We start from the raw sequence: 18,620 nt of genomic DNA, 5'->3' as shown, positions 1-18,620 counted from the left end.
AATTAGTCGATCGTTACAACATTGGCATACAAGTTTGTGATCAAGGCGTCGCTATGAATAGTTTGTCTGCGTTAACGCTTACAATAAAAAAAAACCACTAATACTTCGTTAATATTCAAGACACGAAATGTAAATTGAGTATTGTTGTCGTTTTTTGGGTGTTTTTTTTATTAGATTTATGAGCGCAACAGTCTACCTTGCATTGACTCCACTGTAAAAGGTTTTCTTTTTACGTTAAAAAAAACATCTGTTTTTTATAATGATTGTGAACTTTGGCAAAATACATTTAAAAAAGTGCAGTTCCCCTTCATTGTCATGCACAATTATGTAGATTAACTGTTGGTCCACCCTCTGCAGCTACTAATGGTCACTCAGAATGTTTACGGTTGCTGATTGGAAATGCTGATCTTCAAAGCGCAGTAGACATTGAAGATGGTAACGGACAGTAAGTATTGCAATTGATGCTTTTCCATTTTTCACGAGAAATATGTGGTCAAATAAATCAACATTTTGGGATTTTTTTTTTTTAGAACCCCTCTGATGCTGTCGGTTTTAAGTGGCCACACGGATTGTGTATATTCTCTGCTTAATAAGGGGGCCAGTGTAGAAGCCAAAGACAAGTGGGGCAGGACGGCTCTACATAGAGGAGTGAGTTTAACTTTCCCTTCTTTCTCTGTGAAAGTCATTGCAATGAAAGCTTTAAAGGCTGCCATTTGTAACAACACTCATATCTGTTCTTGTTTTGTTTGTTTTTATGACCAGGCTGTGACTGGTCACGAGGAATGTGTGGAGGCCTTGCTTCAGCACAGTGCCAGCTTTCTGGTGCAGGATTGTAAGGGCCGCACGCCGGTCCACCTGGCAGCAGCGTGCGGACACATCGGGGTATTGGGAGGCCTACTGCATGCGGCCCAATCAGTGGAAGCCCCGCCAGTGTTGACAGACAGCCGAGGCTACACACCTTTGCACTGGGCCTGCTACAATGGTATGTGGATTGAAGATGTGCAAAAGAAAGTACTGTTAAAGTGTTTCTAAGAATTTGACCCTCTCTTGTAGCTAAATAAATCTGAATGTACAAAATGATAAAAGTGACTCATAATGTTAGGCAAAATGTTTGCTCAACTTTGGATAATAGAAACCAATTGTTTTGCAGGCCATGATACTTGTGTTGAGGTTTTGCTGGAACAAGAGGTTTTCCAGAAAGCTGAAGGAAATCTATTCACCCCTCTCCACTGTGCTGTGTAAGACTGTGAATTTACTGCAGTGTGAGGTCTGATGGGTGAGAACAAAAACAAAACATTTTTTCTCCCTTTTTAAGGATCCGTGACAATGAAGGTGCTGCTGAGATGCTGATAGACACGCTGGGCCCTTCCATTGTCAATGCCAAAGACGGAAAAAACAGGTGACCTCTATTTGGATTGCTGGTTAAACTTCCTCAGTGAAATTTGTTCAACTTGTCTCTGTCCTCATGTCATTTGCTCAGGACGCCCTTGCATGCCGCAGCCTTCACTGACCATGTCGAGTGTCTGCAGCTGTTGCTGAGCCACAACGCTCAGGTCAACGGTGTAGATGCCGCGGGGAAGACCCCACTCATGATGGCTGCTGAGAACGGCCAGACCAACGCTGTCGGTATGCAGGCTGCACACCAACTAATGTTACCATCCATCTTCTTCCGCTTATCCGAGGTCGGGTCGCGGGGGCAGCAGCCTAAGCAGGGTAGCCCAGACTTCCTTCTCCCCAACCACTTCGTCTAGCTCTTCCCGTGGGATCCCTAGGCGTTCCCAGGCCAGCCGGGAGACATAGTCTTCCCAACGTGTCCTGAGTCTTCCCCGTGGCCTCCTACCGGTTGGACGTGCCCTAAACACCTCCCTAGGGAGGCGTTCGGGTGGCATCCTGACCAGATGCCCGAACCACCTCATCTGGCTCCTCTCGATGTGGAGGAGCAGCGGCTTTACTTTGAGTTCCTCCCGGATGGCAGAGCTTCTCACCCTATCTCTAAGGGAGAGCCCCGCCACACGGCGGAGGAAACTCATTTCGGCCGCTTGTACCCGTGATCTTATCCTTAACGTAGATCGACCGGTAAATTGAGAGTTTTGCCTTCCGGCTCAGCTCCTTCACCACAACGGATCGGTACAACGTCCGAAATACTGAAGACGCTGCACCGATCCGCCTGTCGATCTCACTATCCACTCTTCCCTCACTCGTGAACAAGACTCCTAGGTACTTGAACTCCTCCACTTGGGGCAGGGTTTCCTCCCCAACCCGGAGATGGCACTCCACCCTTTTCCGGGTGAGAACCATGGACTCGGACTTGGAGGTGCTGATTCTCATTCCGGTCGCTTCACACCCTGCTGCGAACCGATCCAGTGAGAGCTGAAGATCCCGGCCAGATGAAGCCATCAGGACCACATCATCTGCAAAAAGCAGAGACCCTAGTCCCGCGGCCACCAAACCGGAACCCCTCAACGCCTTGACTGCGCCTAGAAATTCTGTCCATAAAAGTTATGAACAGAATCGGTGACAAAGGGCAGCCTTGGCAGATTCCAACCCTCACTGGAAATGTGTCCGACTTACTGCCGGCAATGCGGACAGAATTCTGACACTGATCATACAGGGAGCGGACCGCCACACTAAGACAGTCCGGTACCCCATACTTTCTGAGCACTCCCCACAGGACTTCCCGAGGAACATGATCAAATGCCTTCTCCAAGTCTACAAAGCAAATGTAGACTGGTTGGGAAAACTCCCATGCACCCTCAAGGACCCTGCAGAGAGTATAGAGCTGGTCCACAGTTCCACGACCAGGACGAAAACCACACTGTTCCTCCTGAATCCGAGGTTCGACTATCCGGCGTAGCCTCCTCTCCAGTACACCTGAATAAACCTTACCGGGAAGGCTGAGAAGTGTGATCCCACGATAGTTGTAACACACCCTCCGGTCCCCCTTCTTAAAGAGAGGAACCACCACCCCGGTCTGCCAATCCAGAGGTACCGCCCCCGATGTCCACGCGATGCTGCAGAGTCTTGTCAACCAAGACAACCACACAGCATCCAGAGCCTTAAGGAACTCCGGGCGGATCTCATCTAGCCCCGGGGCCTTGCCACCGAGGAGCTTTTTAACTACCTCGGCAACCTCAGCCCCAGAAATAGGAGAGCCCAAAACTGATCCCCCAGGCACTGCTTCCTTTTAGGAAGACGGGTTGGTGGGATTGAGGAAGTCTTCGAAGTAATCCTTCCACCTATCCACAATATCTGCAGTTGAGGTCAGCAGAACACCATCCGCACCATACACGGTGTTGACAGTGTACTGCTTCCCCTTCCTGAGACGGCGGATGGTGGTCCAGAATCGCTTCGAAGCCGTCCGGAAGTCATTTTCCATGGCTTCCCCGAACTCCTCCCATGTCCGAGTTTTAGCCTCCGCGACCGCTGAAACTGCACACCGCTTGGCCTGTCGGTACCTCTCCACTGCCTCCGGAGTCCTATGAGCCAAAAGAACCCGATAGGATTCCTTCTTCAGCTTGACGGCGTCCCTCACCGCTGGTGTCCACCAACGGGTTTTAGGATTACCGCCCCGACAGGCACCAACTACCTTGCGGCCACAGCTCCAATCAGCCGCCTCGACAATAGAGGTGCGGAACATAGTCCACTTAGACTCAATGTCCAGCACCTCCCTCGTGACATGTTCAAAGTTCTTCCAGAGGAGGGAATTGAAACTCTCTCTGACAGACGTTCCCAGCAAACCCTCACAATGTGTTTGGGCCTGCCAGGTCTGTCCGGCATCCTCCCCCACCATCGCAGCCAACTCACCACCAGGTGGTGATCGGTAGAAAGCTCCGCCCCTCTCTTACCCGAGTGTCCAAAACATGAGGCCGCAAGTTCGATGACACAACTACAAAGTCGATCATGGAACTGCGGCCTAGGGTGTCCTGGTTCCAAGTGCACATATGGACACCCTTATGTTTGAACATGGTGTTTGTTATGGACAAACTGGGACGAGCACAAAAGTCCAATAACCAGACACCACTCGGGTTCAGATCCGGGCGGCCATTCTTCCCGATCACGCCTCTCCAGGTTTCACTGTCGTTGCCAACATGAGCGTTGAAGTCCCCCCAGCAGAACAAGGGAATCACCCGAGGGAGCACTTTCCAGTACTCCCTCGAGTGTACCCAAAAAGGGTGGGTACTCTGAACTGCTGTTTGGTGCGTAAGCACAAACAACAGTCAGGACCCGTCCCCCCACCCGAAGGCGGAGGGAGGCTACCATTTCGTCCACTGGGTTGAACTCCAACGTGCAGGCTTTGAGCCGGGGGGCAACAAGAATTGCCACCCCAGCCTGTCGCCTCTCACTGCAGGCAACGCCAGAGTGGAAGAGAGTCCAGGCCCTCTCGAGAGAAGTGGTTCCAGAGCCCTTGCTGTGCGTCGAAGTGAGTCCGACTACATCCAGCCGGAATTTCTCCACTTCGCGCACTAGCTCAGGCTCCTTTCCCCCCAGTGAGGTGACGTTCCACGTCCCAAGAGCTAGCTTCTGTAGCCGAGGATCGGACCGCCAAGTGCCCTGCCTTCGGCTGCCGCCCAGCTCACATTGCACCCGACCTCTATGGCCCCTGCTATGGGTGGTGAGCCCATTGGAGGACCAATGTCACCGATTTACTCATATATTACAAATAAAAATGAACTAGTTTTGTCTTGCGTGTCATTAAAGAGCTCCTGGTGAGCAGTGCAAACGCAGATCTAACCCTGCAGGATGCTGTGAAGAACACTGTACTTCATCTTGCCTGCAGTAAGGTTGGTATATTTTAACCACTAGGGGGCTCGGTTGCACTCTCATTTTGCAACAAAATACACTGCAGCTGATTGATTTATTATCAGTGTTAATCATGCCTCCGTTGCTTTTACACAGGGACATGAAACCAGTGCCTTGTTAATATTGGAGAAGATCACAGACAGAAACCTCATAAATGCCACAAACGCTGCCTTGCAGACGTACGTATAATTTGTCTTACTTATCTAGTTTCTGGCATCATTGAATTGAGGAGTTTACTTGGAATTGCAACTGTGTTATACACACAGATTGCCAACACTCCCTATTTCCCGGGAGGCCCAACTCCCTGTACTACACATGTCCATTACATTCTGCCGATTACAAAGTAACAGCATGTCCTTCATTATCAGCATGTTTCTGAATGTTGGCTCACTACACATTTTGGCGGCATGCCCTCCTTTTTTGGATTACTTAGAAAAAGGTCAAAAAACACAGTCCACTTTGTCATGCAGGAGCACATAACAAAGATGTGACATAACTAGTGATTGGTAATTGATGTCTTGGTGAGCGTATGGCACACTCAATAGCTGTGTTGATACTGTTGGATTAATAAAATGCTGCTGTAAACAAAATGAATGATTAGAAAATATAAATGTTTTTGGGGGTTTTAAACATATATTGAATGAACAACTCTGGTCAATGAGCTAAATAAGCAACAAAAGAAAAACATTTACAATTGTTTGGCACAATAAAACCATTATAATCCCACACTTGTGACATTTTTCTTTTTCGTAGCTCCATTTATTTTTTTATTTACTTTCTTAGCAACATTTAGATCGATGATTGTGATGGAAACTTAGGTGCAGCACGCCAGTCTTCATATAGTACGAGCGATCAATCGTAAGCGGAAGTAGTGCTTCCAGATCAACAGTTTGGTGCTTTGCAGTCAAATGACACAGCAGCTGTATTGGCCTCATGTTTTTTTCTTAGTGACACATGGATAGGCTTCAGGGGACACAGTATCACTACCTATGTTTCGTAAGGCGTCGATGCTTCAGTATCATTTGACCTATTACTACATGTACCTATTGCATTTGGTCCGGTGTGACTGGCCTTTAATTTATAGAAGCACAGATAATCACACACATTTTAAAATATAAAGCATGCTCTCCTAGTAGGAAAAGAACACAGCTCATTAAATTATTTATCTTATTTGCAAATGAGAATGATTAATAAGTATCAATAGCTTTATTGATTAATGACTTAATATTTAACAAACATCCTTTTTATCATTCCTTGCCAGGCCTTTGCACGTAGCTGCAAGGAATGGCCTGACTGTGGTGGTGCAAGAGCTGCTTGCGAAGGGAGCCAGTGTCCTGGCAGTGGATGAAAATGGTATATCAACTCTTCTCGTATACATCTGCATGGAAACCATAGAATACATCTTTCTTGTCCCCTGTGGTGGAAAATTGTCTTTAGCTCACTAGCATAGGAGACAGACAGCACTAAAATACAAACTTTGTCATACAGAAAAACATTTAATAGACATAATAAAAAAGTATCAGTAAAATACAGAACAGGGACTATTAAACTGGCAGACTGTGAATAATAGAAACACATTTTACCTACGAGGTGCCTTTCTAGGCACTCATGGGGTGCGTAGAAAGGCACTTCGTACAAAAACCCAGGGACCAATACTCATTAGATAAGAAACAACATCAAAGATAACTAAAATTTACAGTGTATAAAATGGGTCCATATTGCAAAGGTCTGTGGGTAGTGCCTTCTAAAATTGAGGGGCTGAAGGCTCGGGCTCCAATGGTGGACACAGTCTACATAAGGGGACTGTGAGATGAACGGATGACGAGGCTCTTGGGGAACGTGAGGCTGTGGCGACATGGAGCAGGTCACAAAGATGTGACAGGGCAAGGTTATGGATGGCTTTAAAAGTGGGGATATATGTTTTAAATTGGATGCAGTGTTTGATGGAGAGCCAGTGGAGTTGAACATGGGTAATGTGCTGGATTGAGGGGGTCCTGGTGATTATCCATGAAATATAAAACCAGTATAGACCCGGGTACGGCAGTATGTGGGGTAAAGAATGACACAATACCGGCCCCCGACTTCAGTTCAAAAATTGGGAGAAAAACTTTTTCACAACAATTTCCTAAAAAGAATAGAGTGCTCTTGTTGTATAGACAGACTTGGACCACTGTTAACACATTGGCAGATCCTTGCATTGACATGTTAACCTTACTAGCAAACATTGAACACTTGTGATTTACAAACTGATGTGTTCCTCAAGTCACCCCTATAAGTCCTCTCCTTTTTTGTAGTTAGAAATGTTTTTCCTAAAGTGATTTATGTAACTACGGTGTTGCTTTGGCTTGTTTACTTCAGATACAGTCAGTAGTCATTCGTTCAACTTCTTTAGTTATACTAGTGATGTTCCTCAAGGTTCTATTTTTGGTCCTCTGCTTTTCATTCTTTGGGCTATTCAACTGGTGGCCCTCAAATTAAGTTAGAAAACTTTTGAGTGACTCACATTTCTGCAGCAGATTCTTGAAATACACTACAGTTCTGTCATAAAGATGATCTTTGACCATTTTTTTGCAGAAGGTCCTTAACAACCTTACAGCAATCCTGTAACTTTGTCAAATTATATTACATTAGACTAATGCAGGTGTGTGCTGTGAGTCTTTGGGCACCACATAATTTGGTTTGGTTCGATTCTTGGGGGTAACGATTCGATTCAGAGGCTATTCTCGATTCAAAACGATTTTCGATTCAAAATCAATACTTGTTAAATAACATTGTGTGCCAGTTCTATGATTAACTACATTCCTCCATAAAAGAGATACATTCCTATGTTACTTAAAAAAAAGAATTGGTTTTGTTTAATAAAATTACACACAAATATATAATAAAGTGGCGGGACAGGACAGATTTTCTGTTTGTTTTTTTTGTTTGTTTCTTTAATAGATTTTTGATTTGTTAATTGATTAAGTATCGTTACACATAAGAGTCATTCGAAAATAGATTTTTTTTTTTTTACACCCCTAGTGTCATTCCCTTTTAGGTTACACACCCGCCTTGGCTTGTGCCCCCAACAAAGATGTGGCTGACTGCCTCGCCCTCATCCTGGCCACCATGATGCCTGTGTCCCCCTGCACCACAGCGCCCACCCCTCCTTTCAGTGCCATCAACCATTACACCACTAGCCCCTCCAAGAGCGCCACCTTCGACAGTCTGCCTGTGCTGCGCGGCCAGCACACCACCTACTGCAGCTTCAACAACATTGGCCATCACGATGGCTTCTACAAAGACGAGGAGCTCAACGACTCGGATTCAGAGACGTACTGAAGGACAGCAAACTGCGCTAGAACTTACACAACACACACACTGTGTCTTAAGATTCACCCATGGCCAGCTTGGGAGGGTAGAAGAGACAAGCCCCGTGCAGGAGCCTTAAAAGTTATCCCCTCCCGACCTCACCCAGCACCAGGTGTCCTTCCAGTTGAAAAGAGGCTATACTGACTCACTACTTGAGTGATTGCATCTGATAGGAAAACCTTTTAACTGCAATAACATGCTGACGAAGGACAGTAGCACCTCACGGAAAGCTAAACCAGCATGGACCAATTGATGTGGATGCTTTTTAAATGAGGCGTGAGGCTATTTCTTTTGAGTTGTTGGTTTTCCTGGAGGAGTGTGCCACATGTTTTTGAGATGTTTGTGTCAATTATGAGGTGGATCTCTAACATGACATCATTCAGAATGCACTTGTTCTTCATGTCTCCATCACACAGGAAGAAAATGTTTCATTTTTGTTTGGTTTGAATGTTTAATTAAGATCAACAGTTTTAAATATCCCTGTCCGTTAAAAACAAAAAAATCACACTTAGTGACATGAGTTATTTAAAAATTATTATTTACGTCAGTTTATTTTTATGTTGATCAACCTCACTTTTATGGATCAGCCTGTCCATTGTGGTATAGTCTCAAGAATAAATTATTTGTGTACTTTTGAATCCTGTTTATGTGCTCATTTTGTACCTTTACAAGTAACTAAAATGGTGAATGGTGTGTCGATGCAGCTCTAAAGAGCACAAAGAATTGCACTAGATAGATAATGGAAATTTTTGGGGGAAGAACTGCGTTCATGTTGAGGCTCTTTGGGGAAGTTAGTATTTTAATCATGATAAAGGATCGATGTGGACAAAGTTCACGCTATGTAGAATTATTAAGTGGACACATTGAAATGGAGGACAACACAGTTCCGAAACCATAAGATGTGCTGCCCGCTTTTGAATTAGGGATAAGTACTATATGAGTTTAAAATATGAAAACAAAACAAAAAAATGACAGTAGGCCAAATTCAAATATAAACTTAAGACAACTAGTTTGTTTTAAGAAATATTTGTGATTACCGTATATATTTTGTTCATTTCACCAATTGATTTAAAAAACAACTGGCCATCTATACAATTCGAACAAACATATCCAAAATATCTTCATCTGAAAAATAAACAATACTAGTACTAAAAGAAAATGTATAAACAAACATGGGGTTTCCTAAAAGAAGCAACTTAGTTTATTTTGTCATGCCCCAAGGATAAAATTAGTTCTTATAATGGTGGGAATTTTTTACAAATGTATAATTTTGTGTAGTATTTCCCCTATTTTGGCTGGAGTGTTTAAAAACAAAGATGACAATTATAAAGAAAATTAATCTCTACTCTGGTTTAATTTCTCCTCTCTGAGTTCTCAATTGGCATTGTGGTAGAGGAGTTTGAGTGTCCCAATGATTCTAGGAGCTATGTTGTCTGGGGGCTTCTATGCCCCCTGGCAGGGTCTCCCTAGACAAACAGGTCTTAGTTAAGGGACAAAGAGCAGCCCAAGGACCTCTACAAAAATAATTCTGGGCTCAATGGCAAAGAGACAACATGGGTTCACTAGGCTCAACATTCATAGGAGGGGGCAAAGAGGTCGGGTGCAGTGTGAGCTGGACGGATGCCGAAGGCAGGACCCTTGGCAGTCCAATCCCCATGTTACAAATCCTTGCTTTTGGGATGTGGAACATCACCTCACAGGGGGAGACAGAGCCTGAGTTGGTGCGCAAGTTGGAGAAGTTCCGGCTTGATCTAGTCCGACTCATTTCAACACACAGCAATGGCTCTGGAACCAGTCGTCTCGAGAGGGGCTGGACTCTTCCACTCCTGCGTTGCAGGCTGTGAGACGCAACAGGCTGGGGTGGCTAGACGTGTTGCCTTGCGGCTCAGAAGTTGTACATTGGCATTTAACCCAGTAGACCAGAGGTTTGCTGCCCTCGCCTTCGGGTGGGCGGACTGGTCCTGAATGTTGTGTGAGTCTACGCACTAAACAGTAGTCTAGAGCAGTGGTCCCCAACCTTTTTGTATCCGCGGACCGGTCAACGCTTAATAATTTGTCCCGGGGGTGGGGGGGCTTTTTTTTTTTTTTTTTTGTCATTAAAAAGGGACGTTTTCGTCATGAAAAGGGAGGTTTTTGTGGTTGGTCCACTAATTGTAAGTGTATATTGTGTTTTTAATGTTGATTTAATAAAAAAAAATATATATATATGTATTTGTATTTATTTTTTTTATAAAAATTAATTAAAAATTCTTCTGCGGCCCGGTACCAATCGGGCCGCGGCTCGGTGGTTGGGGACCACTGGTGTAGAGTACCCACCTTTTTTGATTCACTCGAGCGAGTACTGGAGAGTGCTCCCTCAGGTGACTCTCTTGTTCTAATGGGGGACTTCAACGCTCATGTTGGCCACGACAGTGAAACCTGAAGAAGTGTGATTTGGAGAAACGGCCGCCCTGTTCTGAACCTGTTTTTTTTGTTATTGGACTTTTGTGCTAGTCACAGATTATCCTTAACAAACACAATGTACAAACGTAAGGGTGTCCATATGTGCACTTGGCACAAGGACACCCTAGGTCGCAGTTCGATGATCAACTTTGTGGCTGTGTCATTGGATTTGGGGTCTCGTTTTGGACACTCGGATGAAGGGGCAGAGTTATCTACCGAGTTGGCTCCAATGGTGGGGGACGATGTTGGTCAGACCTGGCAGACCCAAGCACATTGTGAGGGTCTCCTCGGATACATCTACCAGTCTCCCGTCCTACTCATTGATTGATTGATTGATTGATTGATACTTTTATTAGTAGATTGCACAGTTCAGTACATATTCTGTACAATTGACCACTAAATGGTAACACCCAAATAAGTTTTTCAACTTGTTTAAGTCGGGGTCCACGTTAATCAATTCATGGTACCCCTGGAAGAACTGTAAACATGTCAAGAGGGAGGTCCTGGACATTGAGTCCAAGTGGACCAAGTTCCGTGCCTCTACTGTCGAGGCAGCCGATTGGAGCTGTGGTTGCAAGGTGCTTGGTGCTTGCTGTGGTGGTAATCCCAGAACCAAGAATGCCGTCAGGCTGAAGAAGGAGAAGTACCGGGTCCATAGATTGCCCAAAAAAGAGTGGAGTGCCATCTCCGGGATGGAGAGGAGATTTTGCCCCATCTGGAGGAGTTCAAGTACCTTAAAAGTATTGTTCACAAGTGAGGGAAGAGTGTAACGTGAGATCAATAGGTGGGGCATCTGTATGGATTTGATGTAAAGGAGCTGAGCTCTCAATTTACCAGTCGGTCTATGTTCATATCCTCACCTATGGTCATTAGCTTTGAGTTGTGACCCAACGGACAAGATAACTGGTACAAGCGGCCAAAATTATTTCCCTCCGTCAGGTGAAAGGCCCTCCCTTATAGGTAGGGCGTGAAGCTCTGTCATTCAATAGGAGCTCCAAGTAAAGCTGCTGCTCCTCCACATTGAGAGGAGCCAGATGAGGTGGTTAGGCCATCTGGTCAGGATGACACCCAGACGCCTCCCTGGGAAGGTGTTTGGGGCACATTCAACTGGTAGGAGGCCACAGGAAACACCCAGGATAAGTTGGGGAGACCATTTCTCTCAGCTGGCCTGGAACGTCTCGGGATCCCCGGGAGGAGCTAAACCAGGGGTGTATAATTGATTTTATCTCAGGGGCCCGCATGGAGGAAAATCTGTGCACACGTGGGCCGGACTATTAAAATCATGGCACTAAAACTAAAAAATAAAGACAATTTCAGATAGTTTGCTTGTCTTACTTTGGCCAAAAATAGAACAAATACATTCTGAAAATAATACAATAAGAATGTAGAAAATAATACCGGCAGTGGTAAAGCTTAGATCCATGAAGGAAATAAGAAAGTGAATGAATGTTTATAACTGAATACATTTACATATGAATAATAAAAAGTTTTCTTTTGTATTATTATTTTTCTGAGTCAAGTAATGTTTATGAAAACCTTTTTTCGAAATACAATATAGAATGTGAGATATAACAGTATACATGTATCATCCATCAATCAATCAATGTTTACTTATATAGCCCTAAATCACTATTGTCTCAAAGGGCTGCACAAACCACAACACAAACCACTACGACATCCTCGGTAGGCCCACATAAGGGCAAGGAAAACTCAAACCCAGTGGGACGTCGGTGACAATGATGACTATGAGAACCTTGGAGAGGACGAAAGCAATGGATGTCGAGCGGGTCTAACATGATACTGTGAAAGTTCAATCCATAATGGATCCAACACAGCCGCGAGAGTCCAGTCCAAAGCGGATCCAACACAGCAGCGAGAGTCCCGTTCACAGCAAAGCCAGCAGGAAACCATCCCAAGCCTAGGCGGATCAGCAGCGACATTTTCTACTGCTTTGTTTTCAAAACAGTTACAAAAAAGTTGGACCCCAAAAATGTACTGTGGCACCCCATTTTTAAGCTCTAATTAAATTCCTAACGCCAACACTGATGATGTGTTGGTGCCTGCAAAACAGCAGCATGCGGCTGTGGGCTGCGGGCCGGTTCTAATACTAATCAAATATCATCCCGGGGGCCATAGATAATAAATTCCAAATCCGGCCCGGTGGCCTTGACTTTGACACCACTGAACTAAATAAAGTGGCTGTGGAAAGAGACGTCAGGGTTTCTCTGTGACCCGACCTCAGATAAGCAGAAGAAGATGGGTTTTCTTTTGCACTGCAGCCTTCTGGCCAGCACAGGTGTGCCCAAAATTAGGCCTGTGTGTCCATTTTTGTCCACAGCTCGCTTTTTATTGGCCCTTGTCATAGTGTAAAAATACATGTTTTCTATATTGTGATATATTAGATATACTAATTTGCTTCATGAGCTGGACGAAGAGGCTGGGGAGAGGGAAGTCTGAGCTCTGCTTAGGCTGCTGCCCCCGTGGCCCGGAAGAAAATGAATGGATGGATGGGCCTACAACAGAAAGCTGGTTGTTTTGTTTGGATAGCTCAGCAATGTATGTACATTGCTTTCAGTATATTTAATGTGTAATACGTATGGAAGTCGCGCCCATGTCATTACATTTTTCTGTATGTGGCACTTGGCAGAAAATGTTTGTACACCTGGGTTAGCATATTGGCCTCACAGTTGGGAGTTGAAGTTGAAGGTTTGAAGTTTGCGTGTTTTGTTCTCTGCTTGCGTTGGTTTTCTCTGGTGTAGTCTTGGATCCTTCTTGGTCTTGGTCTAAATCAGTTGTGTCAAACGTACGGGCCCGCGAACAGGTTTTATCCGGTCCGCGGGATGAGGTTGCTAAGTATAAAAATGAACATGGAATTTTTGAAAGAAAGAAACAGCTGTTCTAAATGTGTCCACTTGATGTCGCAATAGCAATTACTTGTATCTTTGTAGATGATGCTACATATGTACAAAATAAACCACATAATGTTAGTACATCAGTCCAGAAAAATGATCATACTACATAATTAACATCCTGTAATTTAATTTTTATATTTTTTTAAATTTTGATAGACACCAATGAGTTGACTGATGAACATTATCACATGGTTTATTAAGAAAATATAAATAATGACAAATAAATGATAAACCGCAAGATGTAAGTGTAGAAAAAAAAACTAACATTATCATATGTACATTTGTGCTTTTTCTACAAACCCCGTTTCCATGAGTTGGGAAATTGTATTAGACGTAAATATAAACGGAATACAATGATTTGCAAATTATTTTCAACCCATATTCAGTTGAATATGCTACAAAGACAACATATTTGATGTTCAAACTGCAAATCATTAACTTTAGAATTTGATGCCAGCAACACGTGACAAAGAAGTTGGGAAAGGTGGCAATAACTACTGATAAAGTTGAGGAATGCTCATCAAACACTTATTTAGAACATCCTGCAGGCCTGCAGGCTATTTGGGAACAGGTGGGTGCCATGATTGGGTATAAAAACAGCTTCCCAAAAAATGCTCAGTCTTTCACAAGAAAGGATGGGGTGAGGTACACCCTTTTGTCCACAACTGCGTGAGCAAATAGTCAAACAGTTTAAGAACAACGTTTCTCAAATTGCAATTGCAAGAAATTCAGGGATTTCAACAACTATGGTCCATAACATCATCTAAAGGTTCAGAAAATCTGGAGAAATCACTCCACGTAAGCGGCATGGCCGGAAACCAACAGTGAATGACCGTGACCTTCGATCCCTCAGATGGCACTGTATTAAAAACCGACATCAATCTCTAAAGGATATCACCACATGGGCTCAGGGACACTTCAGAAAACCACTGTCACTAAATACAGTTTGTCGCTACATCTGTAAGTGCAAGTTAAAACTCTACTATGCAAAGCGAAAGCCATTTATCAACAACATTCAGAAACACCGCCAGCTTCGCTGGGCCCGAGATCATCTAAGATGGACTGATGCAAAGTGTAAAAGTGTTCTGTGGTCTGAGGAGTCCACATTTCAAATAGTTTTTGAAAATATTCGACATCGTGTTATCCGGACCAAAGGGGAAGCGAACCATCCAGACAGTTGTCGACGCAAAGTTCAAAAGCCAGCATCTGTGACGGTATGGGGGTGCATTATTGCCCAAGGCATGGGTAACTTACACATCTGTGAAGGCACCATTAATGCTGAAAGGTATATACAGGTTTTGGAACAACATATGCTGCCATCTAAGCGCCGTCCTTTTCATGGAGGCCCCTGTTTATTTCATCAAGACAATGCCATGCCACATTCAGCACGTGTTACAACAGCGTGGCTTCGTAAAAAAAGAGTGTGGGTACTTTCCTGTTCTGCCTGCAGTCCAGACCTGTCTCCCATCGAAAATGTGTGGCGCATTATGAAGCGTAAAATACGACAGCGGAGACCCCGGACTGTTGAACGACTGAAGCTCTACATAAAACAAGAATGGGAAAGAATTCCACTTTTAAAGCTTCAACAATTTGTTTCCTCAGTTCCCAAACGTTTGAGTGTTGTTAAAAGAAAATGTGATGTAACACAGTGGTGAACATGCCCTTTCCCAACTACTTTGGCACGTGTTGCAGCCATTAAATTCTACAAACCCCCTTTCCGTATGAGTTGGAAAATTATGTTAGATGTAAATATAAACGGAATACAACGATTTGCAAATCCTTTTCAACCCACATTCAGTTGAATGCACTACAAAAACAAGATATTTGATGTTCAAATACATAAACTTTTTTTTTTTTTTTTTGGAAATAATAATTCACTTAGAATTTCATGGCTGTAATACGTGCCAAAGTAGTTGGGAAAGGGCATGTTCCCCACTGTGTTACATCACCTTTTCTTTTAACAACACTCAAAAAACGTTTAGGAACTGAGGAAACTAATTGTTGAAGATTTAAAAGTGGAATTCATTCTCATTCTTGTTTTATGTAGAGCTTTAGTCGTTCAACAGTCCGGGGTCTCCGCGGTCGTATTTTACGCTTCATAATGGGCCACACATTTTCGATGGGAGACAGGTCTGAACTGCAGGCGGGCCAGGAAAGTACCCAGACTCTTTTACTACAAAACCACGCTGTTGAAACATGTGGTTTGGCATTGTCTTGCTGAAATAAGCAGGGGTGTCCATGATAACGTTGCTTGGGTGACAACATATGTTACTCCAAAACCTGTATGGACCTTTCAGCAATAATGGTGCCTTCACAGATCTGTAAGTTACCCATGCCTTGGGCACTAATACACCCCCATACCATCACAGATGCTGGATTTTGAACTTTGCGCCTATAAGAGGGGTCGGGAACCTTTTTGGCTGAGAGAGCCAAGAAGCCAAATATTTTAAAATGTATTTCCCTTAGAGCCATATAATATTTTTTTTTAACACTGAACACAACTAAATACGTGTATTTTTTAAGTAAGACCAACATTTCCAGAGTATAATAAGTCTCTTATTCTTTGTAATAACATTGTTATTCTGAAGCTAACTGTGGAGGGGGCGTGGCCTGCGGGACAGCAGCAAAGCGGGATGTTGCCAGGACCGGCCTCTAAATCAACAACAGGTGCGTAGATGCCCACCTGGGCCTTTTTATCTAATCATCTGCTGCTCTGTTATAAGCAGCAGCCAGGAGGAGAGATAGGGTTGGGGCCGGAGCCAGAGCGCGAGTGAGGATGAAAGTGACAAAGACAATTGCTCTAAAGCAACTGAGAGAAAAATTAAATAAAACAATATTGGAACCCTAAAACAGGCTCTTGGTGGTCTGAAGATCCCCCAGGAGGGCAAGCCCCACATTAACCAATAATAAATAAATTACTTCTTACCATTAACGCAACTTCTTGAACATAAAAATGCATGAGAATGTTTTATATTTTGAACGTTGTTTTTAACACTGTGATTACAAGTGGAATTATTCATTATTTATCCTTTTAAGCAATGTCAGCTCAGATTTATCCGAGAGCCAGATGCAGTCATCAAAAGAGCCGCATCTGGCTCTAGAGCCATAGGTTCCCTACCCCTAGCCTATAACAATCCGGATGGTTATTTTCCTCTTTGTTCCGGAGGACACCACGTCCACAGTTTCCAAATATAATTTGAAATGCGTACTCGTCAGACCACAGAACACTTTTCCACTTTGCGTCAGTCCATCTTAGATGAGCTCTGGCCCAGCGAAGCCAAAGGCATTCCTTGGTGTTGTTGATAAATGGGTTTTGGTTTGCATAGTAGAGTTTTAACTTGCACTTACAGATGTCGCTACCAACTGTAGTTACTGACAGTGGTTTTATGAAGTGTTCCTGAGCCCATGTAGTGATATCCTTTACACACTGATGTCTGTTTTTGATGCAGTACTGCCTGAGGATCAAAAGTCCGTAATATCATCGCTTATGTGCAGTGATTTCTCCAGATTCTCTGAACCTTTTGATGATTTTACGGACCGTAGATGGTAAAATCCCTAAATTCCTTACAATAGCTCGTTGAGAAATGTTGTTCTAAAACTGTTCGACAATTTGCTTACAAATTGTTGACCCTCGCCCCATCCTTGTTTGTGAATTACTTAGCATTTCATGGAAGCTGCTTTTATACCCAATCATGGCACCCACCTGTTCCCAATTAGCCTGCACACCTGTGGAATGTTCCAAATAATTGTTTGATGAGCATTCCTCAACTTTATCAGTATTTATTGCCACCTTTCCCAACTGCTTTGTCACGTGATGCTGGCATCAAATTATAAAGTCATTGATTATTTGCAAAAAAAAAAAAGTTTATCAGTTTGAACATCAAATATGTTGTCTTTGTAGCATATTCAACTGAATATGGGTTGAAAATGATTAGCAAATCATAGTATTCCGTTTATATTTACATCTAACACAATTTCCCTACTCATATGGAAACGGGGTTTGTAAGTTAATTATTATTGGCCCAAAAAATATAAAGTTTATGAGTTTGAACATCAAATATGTTGTCTTTGTAGTGCATTCAATTGAATATGGGTTGAAAAGGAGTTGCAAATTATTGTATTCTGTTCATATTTACATCTAACACAATTTCCCAACTCATCTGGAAACGGGGTTTGTATTTTGAAAATAAGAAAACAATAAGAAATTGTCTTTATTTTCAAGTTATCGTGCCGTGATTTTACCAGTTCGGACCACTTGGGAGTATGTTTTTCTTCATGTGGCCCCCGATCTATAATTAGTTTGACACCCCTGGTCTAAATGGTTGATTGGCTGGCGACCAATACTGGTGTACTCCACCTCTTATCAAAAGTCAACTGAGATAGGCTCCAGCTCACCTGTTAAGTGACCCTAATATAGGGATAAGTGGTGTACTCCATCTTCCGTCCGAGTACAACTGGGATAGGCTCCAGCACCCCCGCGAGGAACAAGTGGTAAATAAAAAATGTCTGGATGGTATAGAAAAAAAATAATTAATGAACGAAAATTAGTTTAACATAGCGACAAAAAAAATTAAGGATGGCACCTATTGTCTTAATAATCCAATGGTTGAATATTAATTATAGCAATACAATTATTTTTATTATTATAATTATTAAGCTTGATCTTATATCTATGAAAAAATGCATGGAACGTTGAAAAATTTGAAGGATTAAAGAAAAAAATGCATCAATTAAATGTAGAAATTAATTAGGACACCTGATGTGTTTGTCGGAACTTAAAAAAAACAAAAAACGTTTGTCGTAAATAAATCCTGAACCAAATCTCTCACTTCCGCTTTAATAACAACGTCACCCTTGTCAAAATGTGTTAATTAAAAGTAGAAAGGCGTTAAAACATTTCATTTTACAGTAACTATTGCCAAAAATGTGTTAATTAAAAGTAGAAACGAGTTAAAACACGCCAGAACTTTAATTAAAACATCAGTCGTAAATACTTACTAAATAAATCCCGACTTCCGCCTTCCTATGGCTCGGCGACGTCATCACGTCACCTTGGCGTCATGACGTCACCCTGGCGTCACCCTTGCCAGACCAAACAACTTTTCCAGACTGCAC

At 43.2% G+C, this 18,620-nt stretch overlaps 1 protein-coding gene and 1 long non-coding RNA gene across 5 annotated transcripts in view; one reads left to right on the top strand and one right to left on the bottom strand.

Moving 5' to 3' along the window:
* LOC133562071 (serine/threonine-protein phosphatase 6 regulatory ankyrin repeat subunit A) overlaps window positions 1-8,789 on the top strand; it is a 48,414-nt gene extending 39,625 nt beyond the window's left edge. For 3 of the 4 annotated variants that reach the window (XM_061915899.1, XM_061915898.1, XM_061915897.1), the window contains 10 exons: window positions 358-445; window positions 531-648; window positions 763-982; window positions 1,151-1,238; window positions 1,316-1,399; window positions 1,481-1,626; window positions 4,699-4,781; window positions 4,897-4,979; window positions 6,062-6,153; window positions 7,838-8,789. In XM_061915899.1, coding sequence (XP_061771883.1) covers window positions 358-445; window positions 531-648; window positions 763-982; window positions 1,151-1,238; window positions 1,316-1,399; window positions 1,481-1,626; window positions 4,699-4,781; window positions 4,897-4,979; window positions 6,062-6,153; window positions 7,838-8,121 — 1,286 coding nt within the window. In that variant the 3' untranslated portion in view covers window positions 8,122-8,789. Of the gene's footprint in view, window positions 1-357; window positions 446-530; window positions 649-762; window positions 983-1,150; window positions 1,239-1,315; window positions 1,400-1,480; window positions 1,627-4,698; window positions 4,782-4,896; window positions 4,980-6,061; window positions 6,154-7,821 lie in introns of all 4 variants that reach the window. The other variant, XM_061915901.1, reaches the window with a different exon arrangement.
* A 2,136-nt stretch (window positions 8,790-10,925) lies between these two features.
* LOC133562070 (uncharacterized) lies at window positions 10,926-18,593 on the bottom strand. The gene is made up of 3 exons (XR_009808831.1): window positions 18,504-18,593; window positions 17,901-18,011; window positions 10,926-11,326 (listed from the first exon to the last, which is right to left on the bottom strand). It is a non-coding gene; the product is annotated as an uncharacterized LOC133562070 (long non-coding RNA).
* Window positions 18,594-18,620: the final 27 nt, after the last annotated feature.

This window comes from Nerophis ophidion, linkage group LG11 (assembly GCF_033978795.1).
Source record: "Nerophis ophidion isolate RoL-2023_Sa linkage group LG11, RoL_Noph_v1.0, whole genome shotgun sequence".
NCBI lineage: Eukaryota > Metazoa > Chordata > Actinopteri > Syngnathiformes > Syngnathidae > Nerophis > Nerophis ophidion.
The sequence above is the reverse complement of the archived record's forward strand: the minus strand, read 5'-3'. Positions and strand labels throughout refer to the sequence as shown.